Consider the following 25,460-nt stretch of genomic DNA (forward strand, 5'->3'; position numbering starts at 1 on the left):
GAACGTTGAACGCGACATTATTTCCTGTTCAGAGGATATCTCGTCAGTGGGAGCCAAATACAGTTTAATGTGTTTGATGTTCAGGCATTTGCTTGACGTTCTGTTTGAAACTTGTTTCCTGAGCTATGGTCGCATAGAAAGCCCTCCGGAAATGTTTGGGGAATATTTCGATGCGGCTCGACGACTCGGAAATTCAGCGGGCTCCGCGAGCGAGGTAATGTTAGCAGGCAAAGCTAACGCCAGGTTAGCTAAGTGCTAACTTAGAGTTAGCAAAATAACAGACTGCTTTGATTTGTTGGTGTACGCGGATGTTTGCGCTCGCGCTAAACGTAGCTTCGAAGCTATAGCTCGAGACTTGCAAGTCTCGAGGGGGAAAAGACGTCCAGCCTGTGTTGACGGTGACGAAACTAGCAAACGTTACCTATCAACAAGTGGTCTTTTATTTTGAACTGTGTGGGTGCTTTGCTGTGACAGGGGAGAAAACCAGCAACTCGGGTCCTAGCGTTCGCACCACACGAATAACACACCTCATTTGACTGATTTGACCTAGCTGACGTTATCTGCATAGATAACATTTGCAGCTAATGTCAGGAGTTGCATAACATTCAGTGGTAATCTTCTTCCCTGGCACCAGTTTTGACACTGTCCTATTTTTGCCCTGATATCACCGGTTTAACACGACAGTTTGGGACAGATTGTGTGAGTGTGTGGGTTTGGGTGTCTCCATCCCAGCAGGTTTCGATGAGTCAGGACAGATTTATTATTCCCTGGCCCATAAGAAGCTTATATGCACACATGTTGACAGATACTGACGAGAGCATAAGTCATATTGAACCTGTTACTTGGACAAAATAACAAGAATCGCAGATGAAAAAGCCAGCAACACACAGCAGCAGCAGCGATCACCTCAGTAATAAGTTGTTGTGCGCAAGAGGAGTGGAGCTGTGACTTACAGGTACATAAAACCTGCAATAGGAGATGTTATTAAAACTGAAGAGTAAGCATGAGGAAAAAACGAGCTTCTTACAAAATAAGGCAGCCACGACCTTTTCCAAAACTACATCACTTGTAGATTACTGAGACTGGGCTCCAAGCATGATCCATTAGACTTTTTAAATAAAGCTATCATGCGCATATATATATATATATATATATATATATATATATATATATATATATATATATATATATATATATATATAATCTCTCATCTGAACACAGCACTCCAAAATATAGACGGGGGTGATGTTGGGTGGCTTTTATCAATGCTTTTATTACTTTCATTTGATAAATGCGTAAAAAAATCTTTCTCACATACACACATTCGATTCTATGTACTAATGTCCTAATTAGGGCTGCCACAAACGATTATTTTGATTGTTGACTAGTCACCGATTATTTTTGCGATTAGTCGACTAATCAGATCATGTAAAACGTACGGCTTATTGCACCAGCATGTGTCTGCTCTTATATAACTATCATTAGCTTACAGCTTGATGTGTTTAAGGTATGTCCTAACTAAAAGTAAAGACAAGATGATAGTTTATTAAACTTTTGATGAAATTTGCAGATTGTCTCAGTGGAGTTTAATAAACTCAGCTCCTTGCTATCTAAAATATAACAGGACACTGGAGTAAATTCTCGACCATCTCACACTTCTGTTTAATCAGTTCTTTTTGACATTTATTCAGCTGTGTAAAAACTATAACTTTAATCTCAGCCAAACCGATTTTCCGTGGAACAAATAAAATACTGAAAAAAGCCAAACAACAACATTTTTAAGTTATCTAAGTGACTTATATATATGAGTAGCAAAAGTCCGCGGGGGGTTTGAAAATTATGTGCTGAGAGTTCGATGTTCTGGCCGCTCTAGTGAGCCTTGAACTGAAAAACGAGCTATTGAGCTGGTGGGTAACAGACGTCTCCAAAAACGTCGGAGCACTTTTGCAAATATGTGATGTCTTGATAAACCAAGCAGATATTTGAGGTTTACACAGCTACATTCTCGCCTGAAAATATGCTAAAAGTTTATTTTGTGACCCAGAAATAGTAATAAGAGTAATATTAAAACTAGAGCTGGGCGATATGAGATTTTTTCATATCACGATATTTTTTTTCATTTCAGGCGATAACGATATCTATCACGATATAAGCCAAATAACTATATTTGTAAGATTTAAATGTGCCGTTGCTCACAAGTAAAATGTGAAATAATCAGCAGCTTGTTTTTATTTAAATATTTATTTCCCATAATAAGTTCAACAGGGTAGATGTACTTAAGGAACATGAGACTTTTTCAGATAGATAAAGGCAAATATTGCAAACTACACAAAAGGCAGCCGCTGAAGCGTTTAAGTTTCAAAATAGAACAAACAAAACAGACTAAATTGTCAATTCCACTTAGAAACAAAGTATTAATTCTAAAAATAAATCTTAGTTTGTTTTACAGAAGAACAGACAAAACTGACTAACTTTTGTCAGTATCAAATAAACTGAGAACTAAAAGGAAATTCTCAATCTCTCCTTGTTGTATAGCTGAGCTTTTCTAACAGTTTTAACAGTTACTTTAGTCTGACAAAAGCCGAATGACGAATTAGCGCTTCCAGTCAGAGACTGAGGCTACGTCCACACGTACACGGGTATTTTTGAAAACGGAGATTTTCCGTTTTCGTTTTAAAAAATAATCCCGTCCACACATAAAGGGAGAAATGAAGGAAAACGCTGCTATGAACATGCCAAAGCAGCAGGTGGCGCTAGATTCCTAACCGTGCAGAAATGTTGGCCAATCAGAAGTCTAGAAGCCTCAGTGGGAAAAAATAAACAAAGCTGGGGCATAGAAGCAGAACCAAGTCGTATGTGTGGAGGGACAGTAACTGTGTGTATATGTAAGCATTTAAACACTGCAGAGAGTAGAATTAACAGTATTGTAGAAATTCATTTCACCGAAACAATAACGTGGCGCACAGTGTGACGCATGCACCAGTTTATTGTATTTCCAGACTTGCTTTCGGCACAATTTACAGTGCACGCTACTCTGTTTTTTGTCAGACTTGAAATAGCCGAAATACCTTCACACTACGGAACTTCTATGGCTCTTCCGTTCGACAATCTCTCCGGCATTGGAACCATCATCTGTTTTCTCTTCGGTCACGCTCGGTTGATTTTTCTAGTCGGCACACTCATTTCCTCCATTACGCGCTGGCTCCATTACCCGCTGGCTGCTTCCCAAACAAACACACATGCGGCTTGGCACTTGTGCTGTACGTAACAAGTCACGTGACGTGACGCTGCGGCTGTGATTGGTTCGGCTCTGCGCTACTTGATTTGGATCGGCTGACCTTTTTTTTTTTTTTTTTTTTTTAAAGAGGACAAGAGCGGCGAGGTCTATCGCGATAGCTTAATTTCTCTATCGAGTAAAAGTTATATCGCGATACATATCGTTATCGTTCTATCGCCCAGCTCTAATTAAAACTAAGTAGCTGCCGCCATTGTTGGAAACAGGAATTGGCTGGGCCGCACTATGAATCCTGGGATAGGTTGGGCCACGAAGGATACACCCGACCCATCCTTCACATCTGGGGAAATGAAGGACTCATTTTTCGGCCGTGTTTGGGGGAGTCTTCAAATTTGGACAGGCTTCGCCGTGTCGCTGTAATGTAATTGGCCTACAAATGCGGCCACCGAAATGTGGATACAGCTACAATACCAGGCACTGCTTCTTCTTCTTTGGGGTTTAACGGCAGCTGGACTCCTTGTACATTCCGTGCTGCCATCTTCTGTTTCAGTCAGTTATTGCACTCTTAAATCCTACTGCTTATTCCTGCGTCTTTCAAGATCTTAAAAGGCTTTAAACAACTCGTCGCCTATTAAATTAGTCATCGACGATCTTGAAAGTCGACGTAATCGTGACTAGTCGACTAATTGTGGCAGCCCTAGTCCTAATGAGGGAAAATGGTCAATAGATAAGTTTTTTTTGTTGTTTTAAATTTTTTTTTAAAGAACAGCCCTTCTTCCATTTATATCAGTGTGCATTGATATATTAGTCAACAAAACACAAACCTTCTAAGCAAAGTATTAAAAATTATTCATATTCAACAATGATTAAGTCTCTCTAGTCTCTCATCACAAGTTCTCGGTAGCAGGGTTTTCCCCGGCTCGAAACTGGCCTTTATAGAGTTCGGAAAAAGTGTCAGCTATGTACCATCAGTGTATCAGCTAAGAAGAAACTTTACTCACATTTATAATGTTGTTTTGGCAGCATTGCTGTTGGAAATAAGTTAAGCACAGGGTTCTCAGTTCCTCACATATATGGACCTGTGCTGGTGCTGAATGATGGGGCTTGACTCAAAATGCTGGGAATTCTATGATATACTACCATTAAAGCCAGTAGGAGAGTGTGTGGGGCACAGTATTTGGACAATGAACTGTACAAAAATGGAACCCAGTCAAAACCAAAACATTGCAGCTTAGCTAGCCTTTTGGAAAATACAGCCAGTATGGATGGAGACAAAGATGTTGTATTTATGTGCTGTTTGTGCATTTGATTCATTGCATTCACAGAGCGCATGCATTGCATTCAGTCTTGAGAAAACTCAAGAACTCAAGACAACTGAAAGACGTTGATGACCACCACAATAGCAACCTAACCAACCAGTGCATAGCTAGCTGGTTAGCATTGACTTAATTTTCAAAGAAGGGTGAGTAAATTGTGAAAAGTAAAGCAATTGTGTTCTGTGAATGAAATAATTAAATTAACGCTGGCATACAGTCAGCATAGAGCTGTAGACTGATACCATTAGTACTAGGGCTGGGCGATATGAGGAAAATCTAATCACAACATGTTTTGGCTATATCATGATACACCGTATACTAATGTTGTTTTTAACTACATAGTGCCGTAGAATTCAGGAGACAAAATAAAACAATTGAAATTAAAAAGGTGTTCTTTTTGCTTATATAAAAATTGTAAAATAAAAAATGTGATGACCTCAAATTACAGATCTATACAGTGAGTGACTATAAAAACACCTGACCAAGAACAGTCACAAGTATCACAGCTGATTTATTTAACATTTTCTTTGGCGTGTAGGGAGACGTTGACATGCCGAGTTTAAAACAGTCTTCATTTTGCAGTGGATGACTTTTCAGCTGGTGGAATAAATTCGTGGTACTGCTACCTTTTGCAGCAATAGTTTTATGGAAAGCTTTGCAAATGATTGCATTTTGTTTGGCATACTCCGTATGAAATCCGAACGACAGCGAGTATTCCCTCGCATGTCTGAAACTCCCGAAGTCTCCATATTTTTCCCTATCTGGTAGTATATAAGCACGCATGCTCAGCGTAGTGTGCTAGGTAGAAAATGTCCTGGTTCGGAGGGGGAATTAATGATGCATTCACAGCATGTGGTAGAAAAAACCCCAAAGCTGATACACTGCAGACAGCTTAATATTTCCAATTTATACGTGATGATTACAATAAAGCCATTTTAACCATTGTACGTGGAAAAACTTGCAAATATGCATGAAGTATATTCAGTATATTGCCCACCCATAATTAGTACTACATGATTAATACCAGCTTACTGTTGGAAACCAACAAGCAAAAGATCCTGTTAGGGTTAGGCGCTAGAGCTGGGCGATATATCGAGTTTTTAAAAAATATCGATATATTTTTATACGAGATATAAGATGTGACAATATCTTTTATATCGATATAGTCTATGTTACGTTATAATTATACTTGTGGAGCCGCAAGTTTGCCTCTCTTTCGTCCACTTTCGTCTTTACGCAACGTTACTCGGCCTCACCTCTCCTTCACTGAACACAACTCCCCTTCCTCCCCCATCGCTTCACCTGCAGGAAGAGACAAGATGGACACGGCAAATCTCCGTTAACGAGTTACTGCGCATCGCCCCGTGCGTGGGGCTGGATGGCGTCAACGTGTTAGCTAGCTAACCACGCTAACGAGCTAACCACGCTAACGCCATGCAGCCCAGAGGTGCTGCACGGACTAAAATCCTTTCATTTTCTCAAAAGTTGACAGTGCGCCTTATGTATGAATTCTGGTTGTGCTTGATGGCCGCAAACCGATTTTATGTGGAACACGGCGCTCAGCAATCTGTCAAAACTGTTTTAGTACGACTTTGGTAAGCTACGGAGCTGCACCGCTTGATGGATTGTCGGAGCATTACGGCTGAGCCTCGCGGAGTGATACGTACTGTGCTTCAACGTAATATTACCCTACTGTGTATAAGGACCATAAATGGCACCTGTTAAGAGACGTGGTTGCGAAGCGGATTTCAAACTCCAGGCTGTCAGTCACGCAGTAGAAGTTGGGAACAGAGCAGCTGTGAAATCTGTCTTTGTTATTGTGCTCAGCGTGTTTTAGTTTACATTTTGACTGCACAATTGTGAGCTTTTTGTTATGCACAAAAACAACATTGTTTTCTTTTATTTATGGAGCATGATTATTTAATAAATGCTCATAATTTATTTTTGAGTAAATTTTATGTACATCTGCTCTATGTTAATAAAAGTGCCTGTGTGACATCTGGGACACAGCTTTGACTAAGAACTCTTTTTGTTCTTACTTTATGGCTTTAAAAAAATATATCGAGATATATAGCTTATATCGCCATCCAGCTAAAAAAATATCGAGATATGAATTTTGGGTCATATCGCCCAGCCCTATTAGGCGCTTTTGCTTGTTGCTCCACTGCCTTAAATTTGATGTCATTGTTTTGGAATGAGAAACTGTCGCACGCATTCCAGTGGTGATTAAAATAATTGATAAGGCTGCAGGCATTTAATAATTCTATTTTTTTTATTCTATTGGAAACAGTTGTCCATTCCCCTTGCTTGTCACCAGACAATCGCAAATTACTGTTGAACCTTTCTTTTAACAGTAAACTAATACCAGAAAACCAAAATATACTGAACATGTTACAAGGAAGCTCATCATTCTATTGCCCTATCTTTGATAAATGCTGCGATTAGCCTGACCCAGGCTGCAAATGTGCTGTAAAACCGTGCATTCTAACATGGGTGTCTATGGAGATTGGCTACGTTTTGGAGCAGGAGGGCCACATTTAATGTGCCTGATGGTCTTAGTTGTGCAGCTCTGTTGTTAACGAATCTTGCTACAATTAGATACAAGTTGTAGAGCAGCTTGCTTGCTTATCACATACATTTTCCGCCCTCCATTTCAGATTTGTTTAGCTACATTTACTCTACACTTGCACGGTCTTTTGCTCTTAATATGCAGTGAAAAAATTGAAAGCATTTAACTTTAGACTGTTGCTTTCCACAGCACAGCAACTGCACGAAAATTGTTGTCATAGCATTAAAGTGTGAGAAAGGACCAGAGATTCCAGGTTATTGTTTTCATAATTCTAAACAGGTTGAAAAAAGGTTACATGAAAAGTAGGATGTTGTTATAATGAAACGGTCACCTGCCCCCAGCCAAATAGAAAGAGATTGTCCACTCTTTTTTTTTTTATGTCCAAAAACTGCACGAGTCCAGAGAGTTGGCAGGATAAGGAGCACCGGAGACAAAGGGCAGCTATACTCTTGTGTACTTTTAGGGTTATGTGTAGTATCCGCTCACTCAGTATACATTTGTTCCTCTCCTGTCTTCACTATAGGACTTGCAGCAGTGTCACTCACAACATGAACTCAGCTGATTTTTTTTCTAATTCCATAGAAGCCTTTTCCCTGCTGAGAAAAGGAAGTTCTCATTTTTCTTTTTGAAACCATATAATTAGGTGACCCTTGAGAGATGCACCCAGCTGAGGTAACAAGCAGGAAGAACTATAGTTAGGCTGTCTTGGCTGGTTTGAAGTAAGATGTACCAGTTGCCTGTGCTCTTGATTTCAAGACCACAAAGCATGGAACAAAAAGAAAATAAAAGTTGGTGCTTACAAATATGTGAGTTGCAATGTGGAGAGAGATGGCAGTCAACAACATTCTGTACACTCCTACATAGTCCTAATTAGTTATAGTGAGGACACCTGTGTGGGTGTGCCGCCTGTGTTTGTGGGCTGGAATCAGAGCGCACTGTCATATCAGTAAAGTCAATCACAAGTATGAAAGAAAATCACACCGAGGACATGATCTGAAAATTACAAAACAATACAGGAAACCAAAGTGTTATCAAAAGTCAGCCTTTTGATTGTTACTCAGTTGTTTGCAGTGTTGTTGAAACCGCGATTTATCTGCAAATAACAGGACTCTTTTCTGCTAAATTAGCATAATAAGCATATTCACTTGGTGTTTTTTCCCACCATGACTCAAAGACAGTCAGAAACACATGGGCCTCAGCAGGCCTGCATATATCTAATATGTAAATGTGGCAAAAATGGAGTTTGTGCAATTCTACTGAGCTTGAAAGTCAATATTTGGTATGACAAAATCAGATTGCTCTTTTCTGTGTTCATTATTCCTTCATCTTTGACAAGATCCCCAAATGCAGTTCCAAACCATGACAGAGGCTCCACCATGTTGTACAGATGCCTGGAAACACACACTGTTGTACCTGTCTCATGACCTCTGGGTATTTGGTGATGATTTAAACCTAAGATTTGAATCCATCACTTCAAAGGTCCAGCTGCTTTTCAGTCCAGTTCCTGTGTCATTTGGCATACTTCATTCTTTTCTCCCCGTTTCTCTTCCTTAAGCATGTCTTAAAAAGGACACGCTACACACCAAAAGATCATATAAGTTATCAGTTTTTGGCTAATAACACTTTTACTAATTGGTGCAACAGTACTATTTTGTGTTTGTCAGTGATGGCAAATTCTGTGTGTCTGAAGATAGAATTATATATTGGTTCTTTGCTAAATTCTCTTACGCTGGTTCATCCTTTGAGTTAGGTGCCTTTTGTACTTGAATGATTCATAAGTCATAATAATAAATCCTAACCCATTCCTCTGAAAATGGTCAGGTAGAAGGACTGGACTGAAAACAAGTGAGTGAAGTAAAAATTTGAAAGACATTCAGAAATCCTGGAGAACTATTGCTCAAGATTACTGGCTTTTTGGAGGCCAAATCTAAAGAAATGAGAGCTGGCTTGAGGCTTTTGAACAGTACTGTACGCCACGGTATGAGGCTATAGTGAAACTGATCGCTTCATCACACAGCCGGTAAGGATTGGACAGAGTCAAATCGTTAAGGCTGCATGGTTACACTTTTACGGGTGGCAGTCGTATTAATGCTGCTACCACTGTCATTGCTACAGTTATTGTGTTATTTGGGGGATGCACACTTCTGATGGTGACCACCTCAGACTTTACCCTTCTTTAAAATTGCTGTCTACTTAAAAACCGGAGTGCAGTTATTTGTGGCTGATTTGTGAAGTGATGTAACCACCGTTCCTATGATGGCAGTTCTACATATAACACTTAGATGTAACTGAGTAGACAGTTCTTAAAGTCATTTGACTGTGCCAGGGCCTCTGACTCACCGTCTTTATCAGACAGTCCATGTATGTTCTGGTAACAAAATAATGATCAAATTCACTGTTGTTCCAAGGCAGCTGGCAACTGTTAAGGTGGAATGTTTTCCTACATATAATTTAGTGCATGAGTTGGCAGCTTGAGTTGTTCTGGCTGTTTAAATGCTCAAACATCTTTGTCTTTTAGCTTTAAAAAAAGATACACAATTAAAAAACAAAACAGGGAATCAATGAAAAATAACGACAGTAAGAAGAAAATGAGACAAGAAGAGAACTATCACTGTTGCCTCATAAATGGACACTGGTCAAAATGGTCAAAAATGAAAGGGTGCCAGATCTTTTCTCATTCCTTCTGTTTCATTTTAAGAAAAAATCCACTTGCTCCAAGTCTTAGCTCAACTAGCCAACAGTGACCATTAGGGATGGGTACCGGTGTCCGGTGCCATGATGGCACCGGTTCTGACATAAACGGTAGTAACCAGACCGAAAAGCAGCGCACATTTCGGTGCTTTATTTCGGTGCTTTTTTTTCCTGAGCTGTGATACACTTCTAGCCAATCATTTTACGTTTCCGAGGATAGTAGGCGGGGCCAGGTACGTACGTTCTGTTAGAGCAGAGCTACAGATTAAAAATGCCCAAGGCGAAGCGGTTAAAAGTCTGGCTGTACTTCACAGCAAAATATGCAAACTCAGCAGCCTGCAACAAGTGCTTTAAGCTGATACTGTGATACTGTCAAAGGAGGTAACACCTCAAATCCGATGAAACACCTGGCGACGCATAGCGTTTTTTTTAAAAGCCGAGAAATGCGCCGTATTTGATAGCTTGCTGCGAGACCTCACACCGAGCACATCTACTGCGGGTGGGTTGCCTGTTATGCAACATCCCCCAAAAACACGAAGAGGAGAGTCCTGGCCCCTAGCCCTGCCAGTGTAGCAGAAATGATGAGGATGATGATGGCAGCAGCAGCCGTTCTTCTCTGCGTGAGTAGCTAATTTACGTTGAGTAGGCTAACCACGTTATTACATTAATGCATGTAAGGTGAACTAGCAAACATCATCATAGCTACATGCGGCTGTCTTCTTGTTTGATGGCAGATACTCCCTTCACCCTGGCCAAAAAGGCTAAAATGACCAAAGAAGAAGAGGGAAACGGCTAAACATGAGAGGTTTTTGGACAAAGTGTGTTTTTTCCATTGTTTAAGCACTGCTTCCAGCCAAGAGTGATACCATATATGCTCTATAGCTGCAGAAAAGGCTAACATTGTTATCTTTTTACAAAAAAAACAGCTGAACATGAGAGGTTTTTGGACCAATTTTGTGTTCTCCATTCTTTAAGCACCGGTTTGAGCACCGGCACCGTTTCAAAAGTACCGATTTGGCACCGGTATCGGATAAAACCTAAATGATACCCATCCCTAGTGACCATTTATTTTGGTTTTGTCGGCCCTCTCTCAACATACTCTTGAGTGGTGATTGCATCTTCTAGCATTTGAAAAGATGTGCATTAATTAACCAAGCTGTAAATATTCTTATAGCAATCTTTGTCCGAGTTCTGTCACAGTTATCCAGAATTGCACATCAATGATTCTCATCCTCAGCTCCTCCCCTCGTGTCTTAATCACTCCCACTAGAAATGTGAGCAGAGGAGGCAAGAAAACAGCCTTCTAACTTCTAACAAAAACGAGTCACCTTTGACTTGGATCCATCACTTTAAAGCAGTGCCAATTAAATGTGACCTTTGACATACTGTTCTGTTATAGTGTAACTACTGTTGTGCCTGTGATAACGAGGTGTGTTATTTTTGGTTCAGAATAACTGGTATTTAGTTTCAAAGTGTAAATGCGCCTGGAAGAACTTGTTACTTATTATACATTTACATGATTTGTGTGTGTGATTCTGTCTTTGCCTTCCAGGCACTCGAGCAGCTGTTTGGTGTATGGCAGAATGAGTCTGTTAGATAAAGAGACAATTTTAGCCACATGAAATCAAATGTAATTGATTACTGTGTGGGTAAATGTGTGTTGAATCTGTTATGAATAAGGGTGCTAATTTTAGTGTGAAGTGGAGGCAGTCACTTATCACTTATACTTATTATACTTAGGACTCACCCGTTTTTATTCTTTGTACTTTTTGAGGGTGTTCAGGCGACTGTATCCCCAGAGAATGGAAAACAGTCTCAAGTTTCTGGGAAAGACCAAGAATGGAATTGTGTGTGGGATCCTTTTTTTTAAAAATTTTTAGATCCTTTTAGGTTTTTTTTTTTTTTTTTTTTTTTTTTTTTTTTTTTTTTAATTAAATTGTTTAATGTAAATCCAGTATTTGTGTTAGTGACCGTTTCTATTGTAGTTTATAATACGGAAAATTGTTTTGCTTGTCGTAATTGCCTTTTGTAAAATTTGGAAACAGCCCTGTCTAGCAAAGCGTGGGCCATTAGCAGCAGGGTAGAAATAGCTGCCTGCTACCCAGTCGGGGGTTGCTGCTTGTGGATGTCACAAGTGCTTCATAGTCCCGCAATGTTGAACACTACATTAAAGGCATGGTACATTAAAAATAACAAACGCTGGTCTGCACCAAGTTCTTCCTCTCTGGTCAGTGATCGAAGCTTAGCTGCTGTCAATTCAATTCACAACACGGTGCAGTGCAACAACATATCAGACACTTTTTTAAAATCGCACACAGAGAAACAGTGAAAGGCATGAAGTTTGATCATCTTTATAAAAAAACAAACCCATAAAAGTTCTTTTAAAGAGTCCTGGGGTGAGAGAAGGAAGACAGGACAAAAGACATGCTGTGGAAGAGAGACAGAGGTTAATAACAGATATGATTCAATGCAGAGAGGTCTATTAACTCATATACAATATATACATAAACACCTCTGCAGATGACACACCTGTGCATATCCTGGGCCCCTTCAGCAAGTGATTTTCCATTTAGTATGAGTGTGTCATGGTCGTAAACAACCGCAGTCGTTCAGAATGCTCCTGCTCACCAAGATATGAAGACGAACCAAAGTGACTGTGTTCTCTGCGTATTAGAAATTTCCATCGAAGATTTTTGACTCAGTCCAGCTGGTAAAGAAACAAGTCTTCCGTTTATTCAGCAGAGTTTGTGGCTGCATTATTATCTAGCAATTCAGTTCAATTTTAGTTATACAGCGCCAAATCACAACTACAGTCGCCTCAAGGTGCTTTATATTGTAAGGTAGACCCTACAGTAATACAATGGCAGAACCACACAGGTGAACAGTGCTTGTAGCAGATATTCCACCTGGTCCTGTAAAAGCTGTAAATCTTTAGTTATAAGATGTAATATAATATAAATTGGGGCCACATGTCTGTGGGATCTCAGTATTTGATTTAATACTGACCCAAAGCATCATTTTTTTATTTATTTATTTGTCCCTGCCTTGTTTTTTTTTTTTTCAGTGACAGACATGGACAACTCCGTCACCCTGTGGCAGTTCCTGCTTCAGCTTCTGTTGGATTCCAACAATGAGCAGCTCATCTGCTGGACCAATGACGAAGGGGAGTTCAAACTGCTGCAGGCTGAGGAGGTGGCCCGGCTGTGGGGAGCCCGCAAGAACAAGCCCAATATGAACTATGACAAACTGAGCAGGGCACTCAGATACTACTATGACAAGGTAAGCACGTCTATAGTCTTCTATCAGGTGAGATACATCGCAGCTGAAAGCTCAGGGTTTTTTTGTTCTTCAAGTAACAGTTATTACACTTTCAGTTCATTAAGACTGAACATAAACCATTCATTGTTCTTCAGTATTCTTAAACATTCAACCAATTGCAGGCTGGTGTTCATGTAGGCCAGATGATGTCAGGATATGTTTTTTCCTGTGGCTGATAGGGTGGGTACTGTGTGGTTGGTGGGCTACCAGCTGCTGTGAGCCTTAACTGCCTTGAAAAGTTGTTCTTTTGTTTTGTTTTGTTTTATTATTATTTGGGTGTTTTAAAAATCCCCCTCACCCAGCTGAACATGGCTATTTTAAAGAAGCTAGCAGAGGCAAAAGGGCTAAAGCTACTCATAGCCAGTCACAAGCTAGCAGGCTAAGTACAGGCAAAGGATCAAAGTGGTTATGAGGAGAATTATAGAGACAGGTGAAAAAGAGAGTAGCGTAAAAGTCTCTTTATCGAAGGAGTTTATAAACATACTGCAACGTGATACGAGTTACTGCCATTTGTTTTGCTGTACGAAACTGTTGCACCTGCTTCTGTGTTGTAAGCTAAAATATGTCAGGTCACTTGTTTTCAGAGTTTGTACCTCTTACAGCAGGAGAGCAGTTTATTTTCAGTTGTTTAAGTGAGAACTTGTGAAAACTGTAAAGTTGAATCATTTCTGTTATTGTGAAAATAAAACTTTTTATTGAAGAAAAGTTGTTTTTTATTTTATTATAGGTTTTAGAAAGAAAATTGGGTATAAAAAGAAGATCTGTATCGGCGGGATGCAGTTACAACAAATCAGAATCAGCCAAGAAAGTTGCAGTGATTGCAACTGTAATAATCTGAATCTGAGACTGGTCTGTTACTGGTAACTAGAGCTGGGCGATAGAACGATAACGATATGTATCGCGATATAACTTTTTCTCGATAGAAAAATTAAACTATCGCGATAGACCTCGCCGCTCTTGTCCTCTTAAAAAAAAAAAAAAAAAAAGGTCAGCCAATCCAAATTACGTAGCGCAGAGCTGAACCAATCACAGCCGCAACGTCACGTGACTTGTTACGTACAGCACAAGTGCCAAGTCGCACATGTGTATTTGTTTGGGAAGCAGCCAGCCACCGTACCGCCCGGGTAATGGAGGAAATGAGTGTGCCGACTAGAAAAATCAACCGAGCGTGACCGAAGAGAAAACAGATGATGGTTCCAATGCCGGAGAGATTGTCGAACGGAAGAGCCATAGAAGTTCTGTAGTGTGAAGGTATTTCGGCTATTTCAAGTCTGACAAAAAACAGAGTAGCGTGCACTATAAATTGTGCCGAAAGCAAGTCTGGAAATACAATGAACTGGTGCATGCGCTACGTCCACACGTACCCGGGTATTTTTGAAAACGCAGATTTTTCTATGCGTTTGCACCTTTTGTCCACACGTAAACGGCGTTTTTGGTCACTGAAAACGAAGATTTTTGAAAACTCAGTTTTTGCATTTACGTGTGGACTAGAAAAACGGAGAAAACGCAGCGTCAAAGGTGTGCGCATTTTTTGACGTCACACTGTGCGCCACGTTATTGTTTCGGTGAAATGAATTTCTACAATACTGTTAATTCTACTCTCTGCAGTGTTTACATGCTCACATATACACACAGTTACTGTCCCTCCACACATACGACTCGGTTCTGCTTCTATGCCCCAGCTTTGTTTACTTTTTCCCACCGAGGCTTCTAGACTTCTGATTGGCCAACATTTCTGCACGGTTAGGAATCTAGCGCCACCTGCTGCTTTGGCATGTTCATAGCAGCGTTTTCCTTCATTTCTGCCTTTATGTGTGGACGGGATTATTTTTTAAAACGAAAACGGAAAATCTCCGTTTTCAAAAATACCCGTGTACGTGTGGACGTCGCCTCAGTCTCTGACTGGAAGCGCTAATTCGTCATTCGGCTTTTGTCAGACTAAAGTAACTGTTAAAACTGTTTGAAAAGCTCAGCTATACAACAAGGAGAGATCGAGAATTTCCTTTTAGTTCTCAGTTTATTTGATATTGACAAAAGTTAGTCAGTTTTGTCTGTTCTTCTGTAAAACAAACTAAGATTTATTTTTAGAATTAATACTTTGTTTCTAAGTGGAATTGACAATTTAGTCTGTTTCATTTGTTCTATTTTGAAACTTAAACGCTTTAGCGGCTGCCTTTTGTGTAGTTTGCAATATTTGCCTTTATTTATCTGAAAAAGTCTCATGTTCCTTAAGTACATCTACCCTGTTGAACTTATTATGGGAAATAAATATTTAAATAAAAACAAGCTGCTGATTATTTCACATTTTACTTGTGAGCAACGGCACATTTAAATCTTACAAATATAGTTATTTGGCTGATATCGTGATAGATATCGTTATCGCCTGAAATGAAAAAAACATATCGTGATATGAAAAAATCTTATATCGCCCAGCTCTACTGGTAACACCACTTAAGTAACACAAAGAGTGACTAGTGAAACAGACTTAGCTTTCAAAGCTAACGGAGGCAGAGGGTAAAGAGCCAAAAGCACACAGTTGTGACAATTTCTCATTTTTTTTTCCTTAGTCTGAAAAGATTTATATACCCTCTATGGTTTTTGGACTCCTCATTTTGAAACGTGCACTTTGGAGCCAAAGCTGACCATATTTATAAACTGTACAATGCAGAGAACTACAGCGGTAAGTAACAGACTAATAAAATGACTGAATTTCACTGAAATTTCACTGACTTATTGAATGGGTTTTGTCTCCCAGCGGGACGTTATTTATCAAATTAGGCCATTAACATACTCAAACCCTCAAATGTGGTCAAGTGATCGAGTTCTTTGACTCCAATTAGCAGAGCTAAGGCCTAACCATAACCGCATCTGTCAATCCAAGCTGACATGCTCCTTACTGTAAACCTCAGTAAAATCCAAACAGAAGTAAAAACAAAAACCCCTCAGCTACCATGCATTTGTTGTGAAGGAGTAAAATAGCCATTAGTTGGAAAACCATTTTTAAACTGGGATGTAAATATGCTTTTTCACGATGTCAAGTTAAGGCTTTTAAACTGGGAGTCTGTGGTGATCACTTTGCTTTTGCAGCCAGGTTCAAGTGACCTTTAGAGGACCTGCAGTTTACTCATGGTAGCGTCATTCAGCTTCAGAGATGGCACCTTGGGCTGAGGGCCATACAGGTTCAGATCATCTCTGATTTCTCTAGTAGAGATCAGCAATAGTTTTCCCACTAAATGTGCAGCACAGTCTCCTGGCCTTGTTTTCTAGATACTGATGATTGTTTTCAAAATAAGATAATGCTGGAGTATATGACATTAGCACAGTTAATCTATGATGAATCACTTGTTCTATTCTTGTCCTATTTCTCGAATTTCAAAAAGCCCCTGAGGTCAGATGAAGCAGAAGGGAATTTTAAATTTGAATATTTAAAAATGCTCCCCGGCATGTTGTCCGGGAGGCAGAATGTTAACTACATAAAGACTCACATTCCAAAACGTGTACTGTAAGTTTGATCACATTCTGATGTGTGTGAAATCAGGTGTGCAGCTGTTGTGTGTTTTGAAGCAGCAGCTGGAGACTCTGAGGTCGTTTCTTCCAGGCAGCTGCATCAAAGAGCAACCATTCCAGAGTATATACAGACGTATAGAAAAACAGTTTTCAGTAGTAATCTGTGACACATGTGGCACCATGATTGGCTTCAAAGCAGTAGTAATGTCACCGAATCATTCCCACTTCCTCTTTAAGTACCACACTTGGTTGTCTACAATAAGAGTCAAATGCATTTTTGAGTGTGGGGAGGGGCCTTTCAAACCTACTGCTCTGTGACATGTTGAAGAGAAGGAGAGAGCTGTCTGTCTCCCACTCTGCTCGCGGTTTGGCTGAGTCTCAGGCTGACCCTGTGGGCGTGCAGGGCAGGGCTGGTCTGGTATGTTTGGCTGCAGCATTCGTGGTTAGTAGATTCGTACAGACTGGAAAGACGGATCTGTCCCACGCACAAAGCCTTTCTGTGGTTTGACTCTATATTTTTTCTTAGAAACATACTACCACAGTCTCACACTGCACTAGCTGTGTGCGTGCATAATTATCACGCTGTGTTTCTGTTTTGTAGAACATCATAAAGAAGGTGAACGGTCAGAAGTTTGTCTATCGCTTCGTGTCCTATCCTGACATCCTCAAAGGAGACGTCGCTCAAGCAGAGGGCGTGGATGCGGGCGCAGGGGGTACCACTCCACTATCGAAGAGGGCAGACGACATTGTGCAGGAGGCCGAGTCTGGCGACAGAGCCAGGGTGGGAGTTAGCGCAGCATCTCTGGCCTCCAGCACCAAGCAGTCGAACCGCAATGACTACATTCACTCTGGCATGTACACGTCCTTCACGCTCAACTCGCTGCAAAATGGGCGGCAGCTCTTCAAGTCCATCAAAATAGAGAATCCAGCAGAGAAGATGGCTGAGAAGAGGGCTGTCACTGCCGCTTCACAGGGCCAGGAGACGCTGCCTCAAATGCAGCAACCCACTGCTTTGCCCTCGGTCATCAAGTTCGGAAACACCCCTCAAAAACCAGCACCAGCACTGCCTCCTCAGGTTGCTATAGAGCCCGGCCTCATGCCCAGCCCCTTGGATTCTCTTCAAACTCCTCCCCGCAGGGCTGAAGATATCAGCACACACTCCTCCCTGCCACCACAGACCATTTACTCATTCGATAACATCCGCCCATCAGAACCAATGTTCAGCCTCCCAGATCTGACCTCAACCAGCCCCTCGCCCAATCTAGTGCCAGACTCTTCCCAGGAGCTGGTGATTGACAGCGACATTGAGTCTGGATCTTCTCAGCCCACAGACGCTCAGGCACCGGAGCCCACAAATTCTCAGGCACAGGAGAAGGCAAGTATACATTCAAACGCAGAGAGACAGTCACTCTGCTCAGTGGAACAATCACACATCATCATAGTACAGTACTGTGCAAGAGCCTTGAATCACGCCTCAATTTTAGTTATAATTAAAACTGAAATTATTAAAATTTTTCTTGGAGGTGCAACGATTTATTGAAACATGTGCAAACAGACGTGGAAATACAGTACACATGAGATTGTACAATTTTAAAGAGCTTGAAACTCCATATTTGGTATGACCACCTTTATTCGTCAGCGGTACTTTAAGTAGTCTTTAGGAAAAGTTCTCCAGACTTCTTGAAGGACATTGAAAGCCCTTGTTTGGATGTTGACTACATTTTGTTCTGTTTCTGTTAAAATGATCCCACGCTGCTTCAGTGCTGGCTCTGGGTGGGTCACTGACTGATAGTAGGGCTGTGCGATATGACCAAAATCTCATATCCCGATATATCGTCCCGACAACGCTATAAATCACAGAAATGTAACATTTTCTGTAAATTCTGTGAATCTCGGGCAGCTCGACCTGCGTGAAGTGTTCTCAGCTGCGCGTCATGTAGCTGGAGTCGAGTGTTTTAACTGATGCATGAAACGATACATTTTTAGACATAGTTTTGGGTGCCTTGAAAAGCGCTATATAAATCCAATCCATTATTATTATTATAGTTGTAACGGCCGCCGTTTTCTTTGTATTTATTACACGGCGTGCTGCGGGGAAAAGCCTGTTCTAACGTTTGAGTCTAAGGTTTATTTTGAGCACCTGACGGCTCTTTTTTACTTCTCATCCATAAACTGTCTCCATACTCTTTCACGTGATTCTTGCATAGGTGGTAGAGGTTTGCCGGGTTTCAGTCTGAGGTGGGAACCGGTTTCCTGTATAATTTGCATAGTACAGTTTTCTGGTCCATGGCAGACTTTTCATAACCAAACCATGTACATGCTACAGAGGGACACGACCTCTGCTGTGTTTAACAGACTTTGGATGCTCACTGTTGGCAGTTTTGCCAGCCTTTCCTTCCCAGAACATGACCTTTAGATACTGTTCATCTGCTATAAGTAATTTTTTTGCCCCTTCTTTTTGATATGCCAAGTTTGCAGCTAATAGCTCTTTCTGAGTCACCTTGCAAAAAGTGCAAAAAGAAATAGGATTGCCAAGTTTTCTGTTACATGTATATACAACACTGTTTATTTATGTGCCTTTCTTTTTTGCTTGAATGATTCATAGGTCAGTGTTAAGCGACTAAAGAAACAAAACCAAAAAAAGGACTTGGGGAAAAGGCAGCCAATGTCTGCAGAAAAATCTTTGACAGGCCTTCAGAAAGTCTGGAGAACTCTTGTTCAAGATTACAGAAAACCACACAAAGTCTGGAGTTTTACACAGTACTGGATATCATACATATTTTGAGTTTTCAAGCAGTTCATTTTCTTTAAAAATGGTAGAACTTTTTTAATAATACAGGATATTTGATTTAGTTTATTATGTGTGTTTTTATATTGATAGTAATAAAAAGAACGTCAAAGTGTATTTTAGAATTCTGCAGCTGCTTTTTTGTGATGCCTTAAATACTGGTGATAAAACAACTGACTGGATTACTCCATAAATTTTACAGTCCTGTCAAAGTCTGACTTTAATCTCCTCTCAGCGCTACACTCGATGCACCTTTACCAAGGTTATTATAGTTAAGTAGAACTCAGCTAAAACTTTGACTTGTCTGTTAGAATATATCTTTTTGACGTGGTACACCTGACAAATACCCCTCCATATAATGAAAAGTAGAACTAATTGAAAACAATAAACACCAATTTAAACTAGATATTTTATAAATAAAGTTAAATGGAATGAGCATGCCCACTAAAGTCACTATGGACTCCTGTTCTAGTTCTCTTTGGCGGGGTTGTGTTGTAGTTTGAATATGTCAGAGAAAAAACAGAGAACCTGTCTTTGAGCAGCAGATGGAGAGCAGCGTTGTCCTGTCTGGAGATGAGACCAGCATGTTGGACACTGAAACCAGTTCCTCCTCAGTGAGCAGCAGCACCACAGTCAGCACCCAGAGCTCAGGAAAGGCACGCAAGCCCCCCAAAATCCTGCACCTCAGCCCACCAGCTCTGCTCGTCACTGCCTCTGACTTCTCCCCCATGAATCTCTGCAGCCCCTCACTGCCTACTGCCTCGCTCACACCAGCAATGCTTCAGGTGAGTTCACAGAAACGGCTCAAACAGGTAGTGATCATGTCCAGCAGGGGGCAGCAGTGCTTCAGGATTAACTGATGCTCCCTTGCTTTGTTGTGTGTTTGAGTCTTCCTGGTCATGCTATTTACAGATCACATGCCTGCGTGCGCTGCTGTATAAAATGTCACAGTCTGTTAGATGTAATTGTGTTGTTGATTCACTATTTGTCCCCCAGCAGGCCAGCCAGGTCTGATCATGAGATCCAGCTCAGACTGAGTTCATGTTTTCTCTGTTCGCAGCCTGTGATGGAGTCAGAGCTGCACTGGTGGCATCAGAGGTTTTAGCTGTAGTTTATTTTTAATGCATGGTGATCCATCCTGTTATTTCCTGTCTTTCTATAAAACTAGATCAAAATCCTATCCAGATATTTTTAGACTGAATGGGGATCTTTTCAACTAAAGCAATGTGTGAGAGGTCTCGATCACTTTTAATAACAATGAAAGAGTAATTTCCAAGGTGTCATGTAAAAGCAGTTTGCTTCTGTTTGAATGTCTCTTTATGTTTTCAGGAAACTATTGTTCTTTTTTCTGATGTCTAACATAATGTCTGTGTTGTTGGGTAAAGAAGTTTTGCCACTGGGGAAAAAGTCTCCTACGTCACACAGCCTGGGACTTGTTTGTCTCAATTTGGTCACTTGGTATTTATTATTCTGTGTATTGTCTTTGAATGTGTCAGTGTGTGTCCTGCCTTAGACATCGTCATTATATGCCACATATAGTGTAATAACTGAAATAACACAAATAGAAATGAGTAATGTTAAAAGAGTCATGTGAGCAAGACGAGCCTGTAGAGATTCTCTAGAGCTGTTCTTGCAAAAGCAAAGTGTGTTTGGCACCACAAAGGATTCAGATCACAATTCTGATTGCAAAAACTGCCAGACAATAAACAAAAAAGAAAACCAAGTGAAAGTGCTTTGGCACTAACTCGGTGGTAGTTGTTCCTTTGGTTTGTGATTCTCTCTCCGTGCCATATCAGATCATATATCACATGCATATTTATTCATTCAAGTAGCTGTGGATGTGCAGATTCTCTATGATCCCCTTGGGTATCCTGCAGCATCCTAAGCATCCTACTTCCCGGACCTTGATAAGGTCTATTAGTGCGTTGTAATTGCATTCTCAGGGTTCCTCCGAGAAATACATGCTGCTGCTGCTAATGGGCAACACTGGAGTCGAACAAAAGCATCGTGATCCTAACAGTTAGACTAGAAATAAACTCCAAAAATGCAACGTGACACCTCTGTGCAGCACAATGACTAGAAAGTCATGACTCTGTGTTTTTGCATATTTGGATAGTGAAACAGTGAAGATGGAGAGGGAAGACATGCAGCAGGCCGCTGCTCTCTCACTGAGCCAAACTGACACCCAATGTGTATTTATTTATTTAAAAAAATCTGCTATAAAAACATCTTTATCATTTATGCACATTAATCTCAGTCTAGTTTAAGTGTGGGCCTTGTTTTGTCCTCCTTAGACTCCAACGCTTCTGCTGACTCCAAGCCCGCTTCTCTCCAACATCCACTTCTGGAGCACGCTCAGTCCGGTCGCTCCACTCAGCCCAGCCACGCGACGCCAGGGAGGCCACCTGTTCCAAGTCAGTGCCGCTCTCTGCTCTCAGTCAGTCTTTCTGTATCTATCGGTGCATCTAACTCACCCCTTGATAATCTCTTTCAGTTTCCGTCAGTCGTCACCCCCCAGTTCCAGATCCCAGTGCACAGCATGGACGGGACCAACACACCTGGCCCCATTTCACCGGACCCTCAGAAAACATAGGAGTAGCCCGTCTCCTTCTCCCCTCAGTACCAACACATTTGGACCCAGAAAGCCAGACACCTACTCTTCTCCCGCTCCTACTCCACCTTCTCCACCCACATCCAGGACGATGAGCTGAGTGTTTATTTCACATCACTCTGGTGCTTTGAAGTTCTCTGCCACAGGATTCACACTACGCTCAGGTGTGTGGAGAAGTGTCGGCAGGCCTGCTGTGTGACTGCTTTGCTGTGCTCGTTTATTTTCATCTTCACTATTATCTTAATAATATCAACACACTTAAACAGAGTCTGGCTTTTTTGGGGCTCCTTGTGTCACAAAAGTTGAAAGAAAGTTGTTTTTTGAAACCCCTTTTTTATGGAAGCAGATGTGCACGTGGACTGAACCCTCAGCAGCTGCAGTCTTCATACCTGGACACACGGAGCAGCTGAATCTTTCCTTTTATAGACTCAGACCTTCTTTTCTCGTGCTAAAGTGTTCTTGCCAAACACGACACCGGGCCTGCTCACAGTGATTCTGTTTGGTTTTGTGCTCAGTCCTTAACTTTTCCTCTAGTTTAAAGGATTTATTTCAACCTGCATGTTTACCTGCAGCTCCTCTATCTTTCAGCCAGGTCTCAACACAAATTTAAATGTTAAGCCTAGCCTCAGCTGCTCTGTCTTATCGTAACATGTGGCCATAATCCAAGCTGAACCATGAACCTTGCCTCGGTGTATCAGCTCTAGTGAATTGTGCGTCTCTAGTAGAATAGGTCTGAAATCCAGCATGAGCTGGTCTGCCTCCGGTTGGTAAAGCTTTCACGTGGGAATGAAAGAAAGCGAAGCCATAACTCTTTCTCCAAGCAACGACAAATCCTTCATTTGTAATTCAGGCATCATGTTAACGGCTCTTACCATAAGTGTCTCAAACAAACCATGTAAGAGAAAAGCCGAGAGAAAATAGCATAGCAGCCACTCTACTGCCACTCCAGCAGAAGCCGCTAAAGCTCAGTGATTAATATGCATAACATTAGTTCAGTATGGATGAAAGCTCACCTGTGCCAACACCAGTTTATCATTATCTGATGTAGTTATGCAAAAGACAGGTGATGTGGAGAAGTCTCCAGTACAGCATTAAAATGTATGTTTACAGCCTCTTGTTTCCTAACACTGAGGCTTCAAAATGTTTAAACCAAAACCAATTGGCAATGTCGTGGAGACTGTGTCCATCTTCTCTGTACAATTTGTTTAACATGCAGTAAAAATGGCAGACATCATATATACTGGGTTATTCTGTCAGCTGAGCTGGTGTTTTTAAAGACGTAATATCTTTGAGCTGATGTATTAGTTGATCTTTGGTGGGAGCTGAAACCAGAAGGATTCTTCTCCCAGGAAACATTCCCAGCATCTTTTACAGTCTCACTGATATCTGACGTGTTGCTTGGCGTGTCAGTGCTGTTGTTGGTTCCCAGCACTGGCTGTTAGTCATCTGAACATGCAGTGACGAGCCAAAGCATTTATGGTCACCTCTCATCATATGCTAATGAACCTTCATGTGCCACAGTGCACACCTGCTGTGTTGGGGATTATATCAGACAGTTGAAGGTGGTTTGTTGGTTACTACCCCACACGCCAGCCTTGGTGTTCCATATGTGTTGTCGCTGGCCATTGTAAGAGCTATCTGCTTGTTTCTCCGAGATTTACTAGTTCGCAGTTCGCTCACAGTACCTTTAAACACACCCCAGATTATTCTCTCTTCATGAGAGCAGCCATCATGTTGTGGCTCATCTGCAGAAAAGCTCCTTCCCCCTTAGGACCCTCTATTCGCTGATCAGCCATGAGAGGTTTGCACCTTCTTTGCCACTGATTTTAAAGCCATACGTCTGAGTGACAGACTGAAATCCCAAAGGTGGTAAATCCCACCTTTCTATGCTAAACATGCAAATTGTACATGACATGTTTACACAATACTTGGATAAAACACACTGAATTTTGTGTGTTTACCAGACTTTGCACCCCAGGGATGGATGTTGGGGAGTGGGGGAACTTACTGCTCATTTCTGCTCAACTAACTGACCCCACTGTCCATCAGAGTGATATATGGTGCCTTACCACAGCCGCGCCCACGTCTCTCCCGATACTGGATGGAGGTAAAGCGATGGAACAGTATACCACAGCTCTCCTCTTCGCTTTTATGCCATATCTTAGACCAAACCCCGGAAGTTTGGAGTAAAACTTCACCAGGGATGTTTTGTGCACAAGCACACTGCAGCTCAAATGTGCCGCAGTGACCTTCTGGATGCTTTACTGTACATACGGACAGCAACATGCACAGCATGTAAAATGTAATCAGGCAGTGTATTAAAGTTGGCAGCCATGTCTGTTTCCAGCCTGCTTCTCAATGTTCTACTCAGAAAGTATATGAATATATATAGAAGACCTGTTTAAGCTTTTGTTTGTGTGTAATCTTCTTTATTTTCCTGTAACACAAATAGAATTTTAAGATTAATTTCTATTTTTGTAATGGCCAAGTAGTTAGATGTCTCCTATGTTGGGTTTTCTGATTTAATGTTCTCTCTGTGCATGTGTTTCCTCTTGTGGATTTAGGAGGAGGTGGCAACGACGGCCCCGTGGCGATGTTGGCCATTTTTGTTTTGTTTTGTAGGGAATCAAAGCCTTATGGGATAAATCTAAATCTGCATTTTCTATGTTATGTGTTTTGATAATAGTGCTGATATTGTAAATGCAGATGTTGTGATGAAACGTTTGCACTTAAATCTTCGGGGTTCCTGTAGTATTGGATTCTGTCACTTTTCTATGCCTCAGAGTTGCTCTTTGAAATGTTGTTTGCTTACTGAGAAATGTCTATTTTCCCAAAGGGAGGAAACAATTATGCACTTGGTATTTTATATGGCAAACAAGAGTTTAATCTTTTACCGTGTATCAAATAAATTTACAATAATTTGTAATCAGGCACTGCCACTTAATATTTATTTGTATGACTTTATACCCAATAGAATTGGTAAGCTATATTGCATATTTTTGCAGTAACTTTAATGAAAAAAAACTATGAAATAGCTGGAATGTGACCTCAACCTCAACTCCATTTAAAATTTCCTCTTGGCCTTTTATTCATCGACATATTTGTTTTTGTATTCTGATTTTATTTTATTTTTTCCCCCCTTGACTTTTCCTTCAAATGTAAAATCTTGTTTTGGACAAATTGAGCCCCTTCTTGCTTTGTATTGTCCAGTTCTCCAACTGTTTGATGCTTTTTTTCAAATGTTTACAAGCTGCTTGTCTTAAGTGGCGTATTGATGTGCGAGGAAGTGTTTATATCAAAAGAGTTAGGTGAGACCAATAATAAAAGATCTCTAACTGACTGCTTCTTTAATGTCCGCCAGGAAACAAACATGCGCATACACTCACACAAATCAGTTTCACTTTTAAATGAATTTCACTTTCTAA

At 40.9% G+C, this 25,460-nt stretch overlaps 1 protein-coding gene across 2 annotated transcripts; it reads left to right on the forward strand.

Moving 5' to 3' along the window:
- Positions 1 to 25,374, forward strand: elk4 (ETS transcription factor ELK4). Of its 2 annotated transcripts, XR_013972894.1 has the most exons (7): positions 1 to 214; positions 12,876 to 13,090; positions 17,238 to 18,011; positions 19,967 to 20,209; positions 21,719 to 21,838; positions 21,919 to 22,199; positions 24,000 to 25,374. XR_013972894.1 is itself a non-coding variant. In XM_080892654.1 (6 exons), the coding sequence occupies exons 2-6, from the start codon at positions 12,884 to 12,886 to the stop codon at positions 22,015 to 22,017; spliced, it is 1,443 nt and encodes a 480-aa protein (XP_080748780.1). In that variant the 5' UTR covers positions 1 to 214; positions 12,876 to 12,883; the 3' UTR covers positions 22,018 to 25,374. The 2 variants fall into 2 exon arrangements, 1 of the variants encoding a protein (XP_080748780.1); XM_080892654.1 differs by having other exon boundaries at positions 21,919 to 25,374.
- The last annotated feature ends 86 nt before the right edge of the window (positions 25,375 to 25,460 follow it).

Source organism: Rhamphochromis sp. 'chilingali' (assembly GCF_963969265.1).
Source record: "Rhamphochromis sp. 'chilingali' genome assembly, chromosome: 9".
NCBI classification, from domain to species: Eukaryota; Metazoa; Chordata; class Actinopteri; order Cichliformes; family Cichlidae; genus Rhamphochromis; species Rhamphochromis sp. 'chilingali'.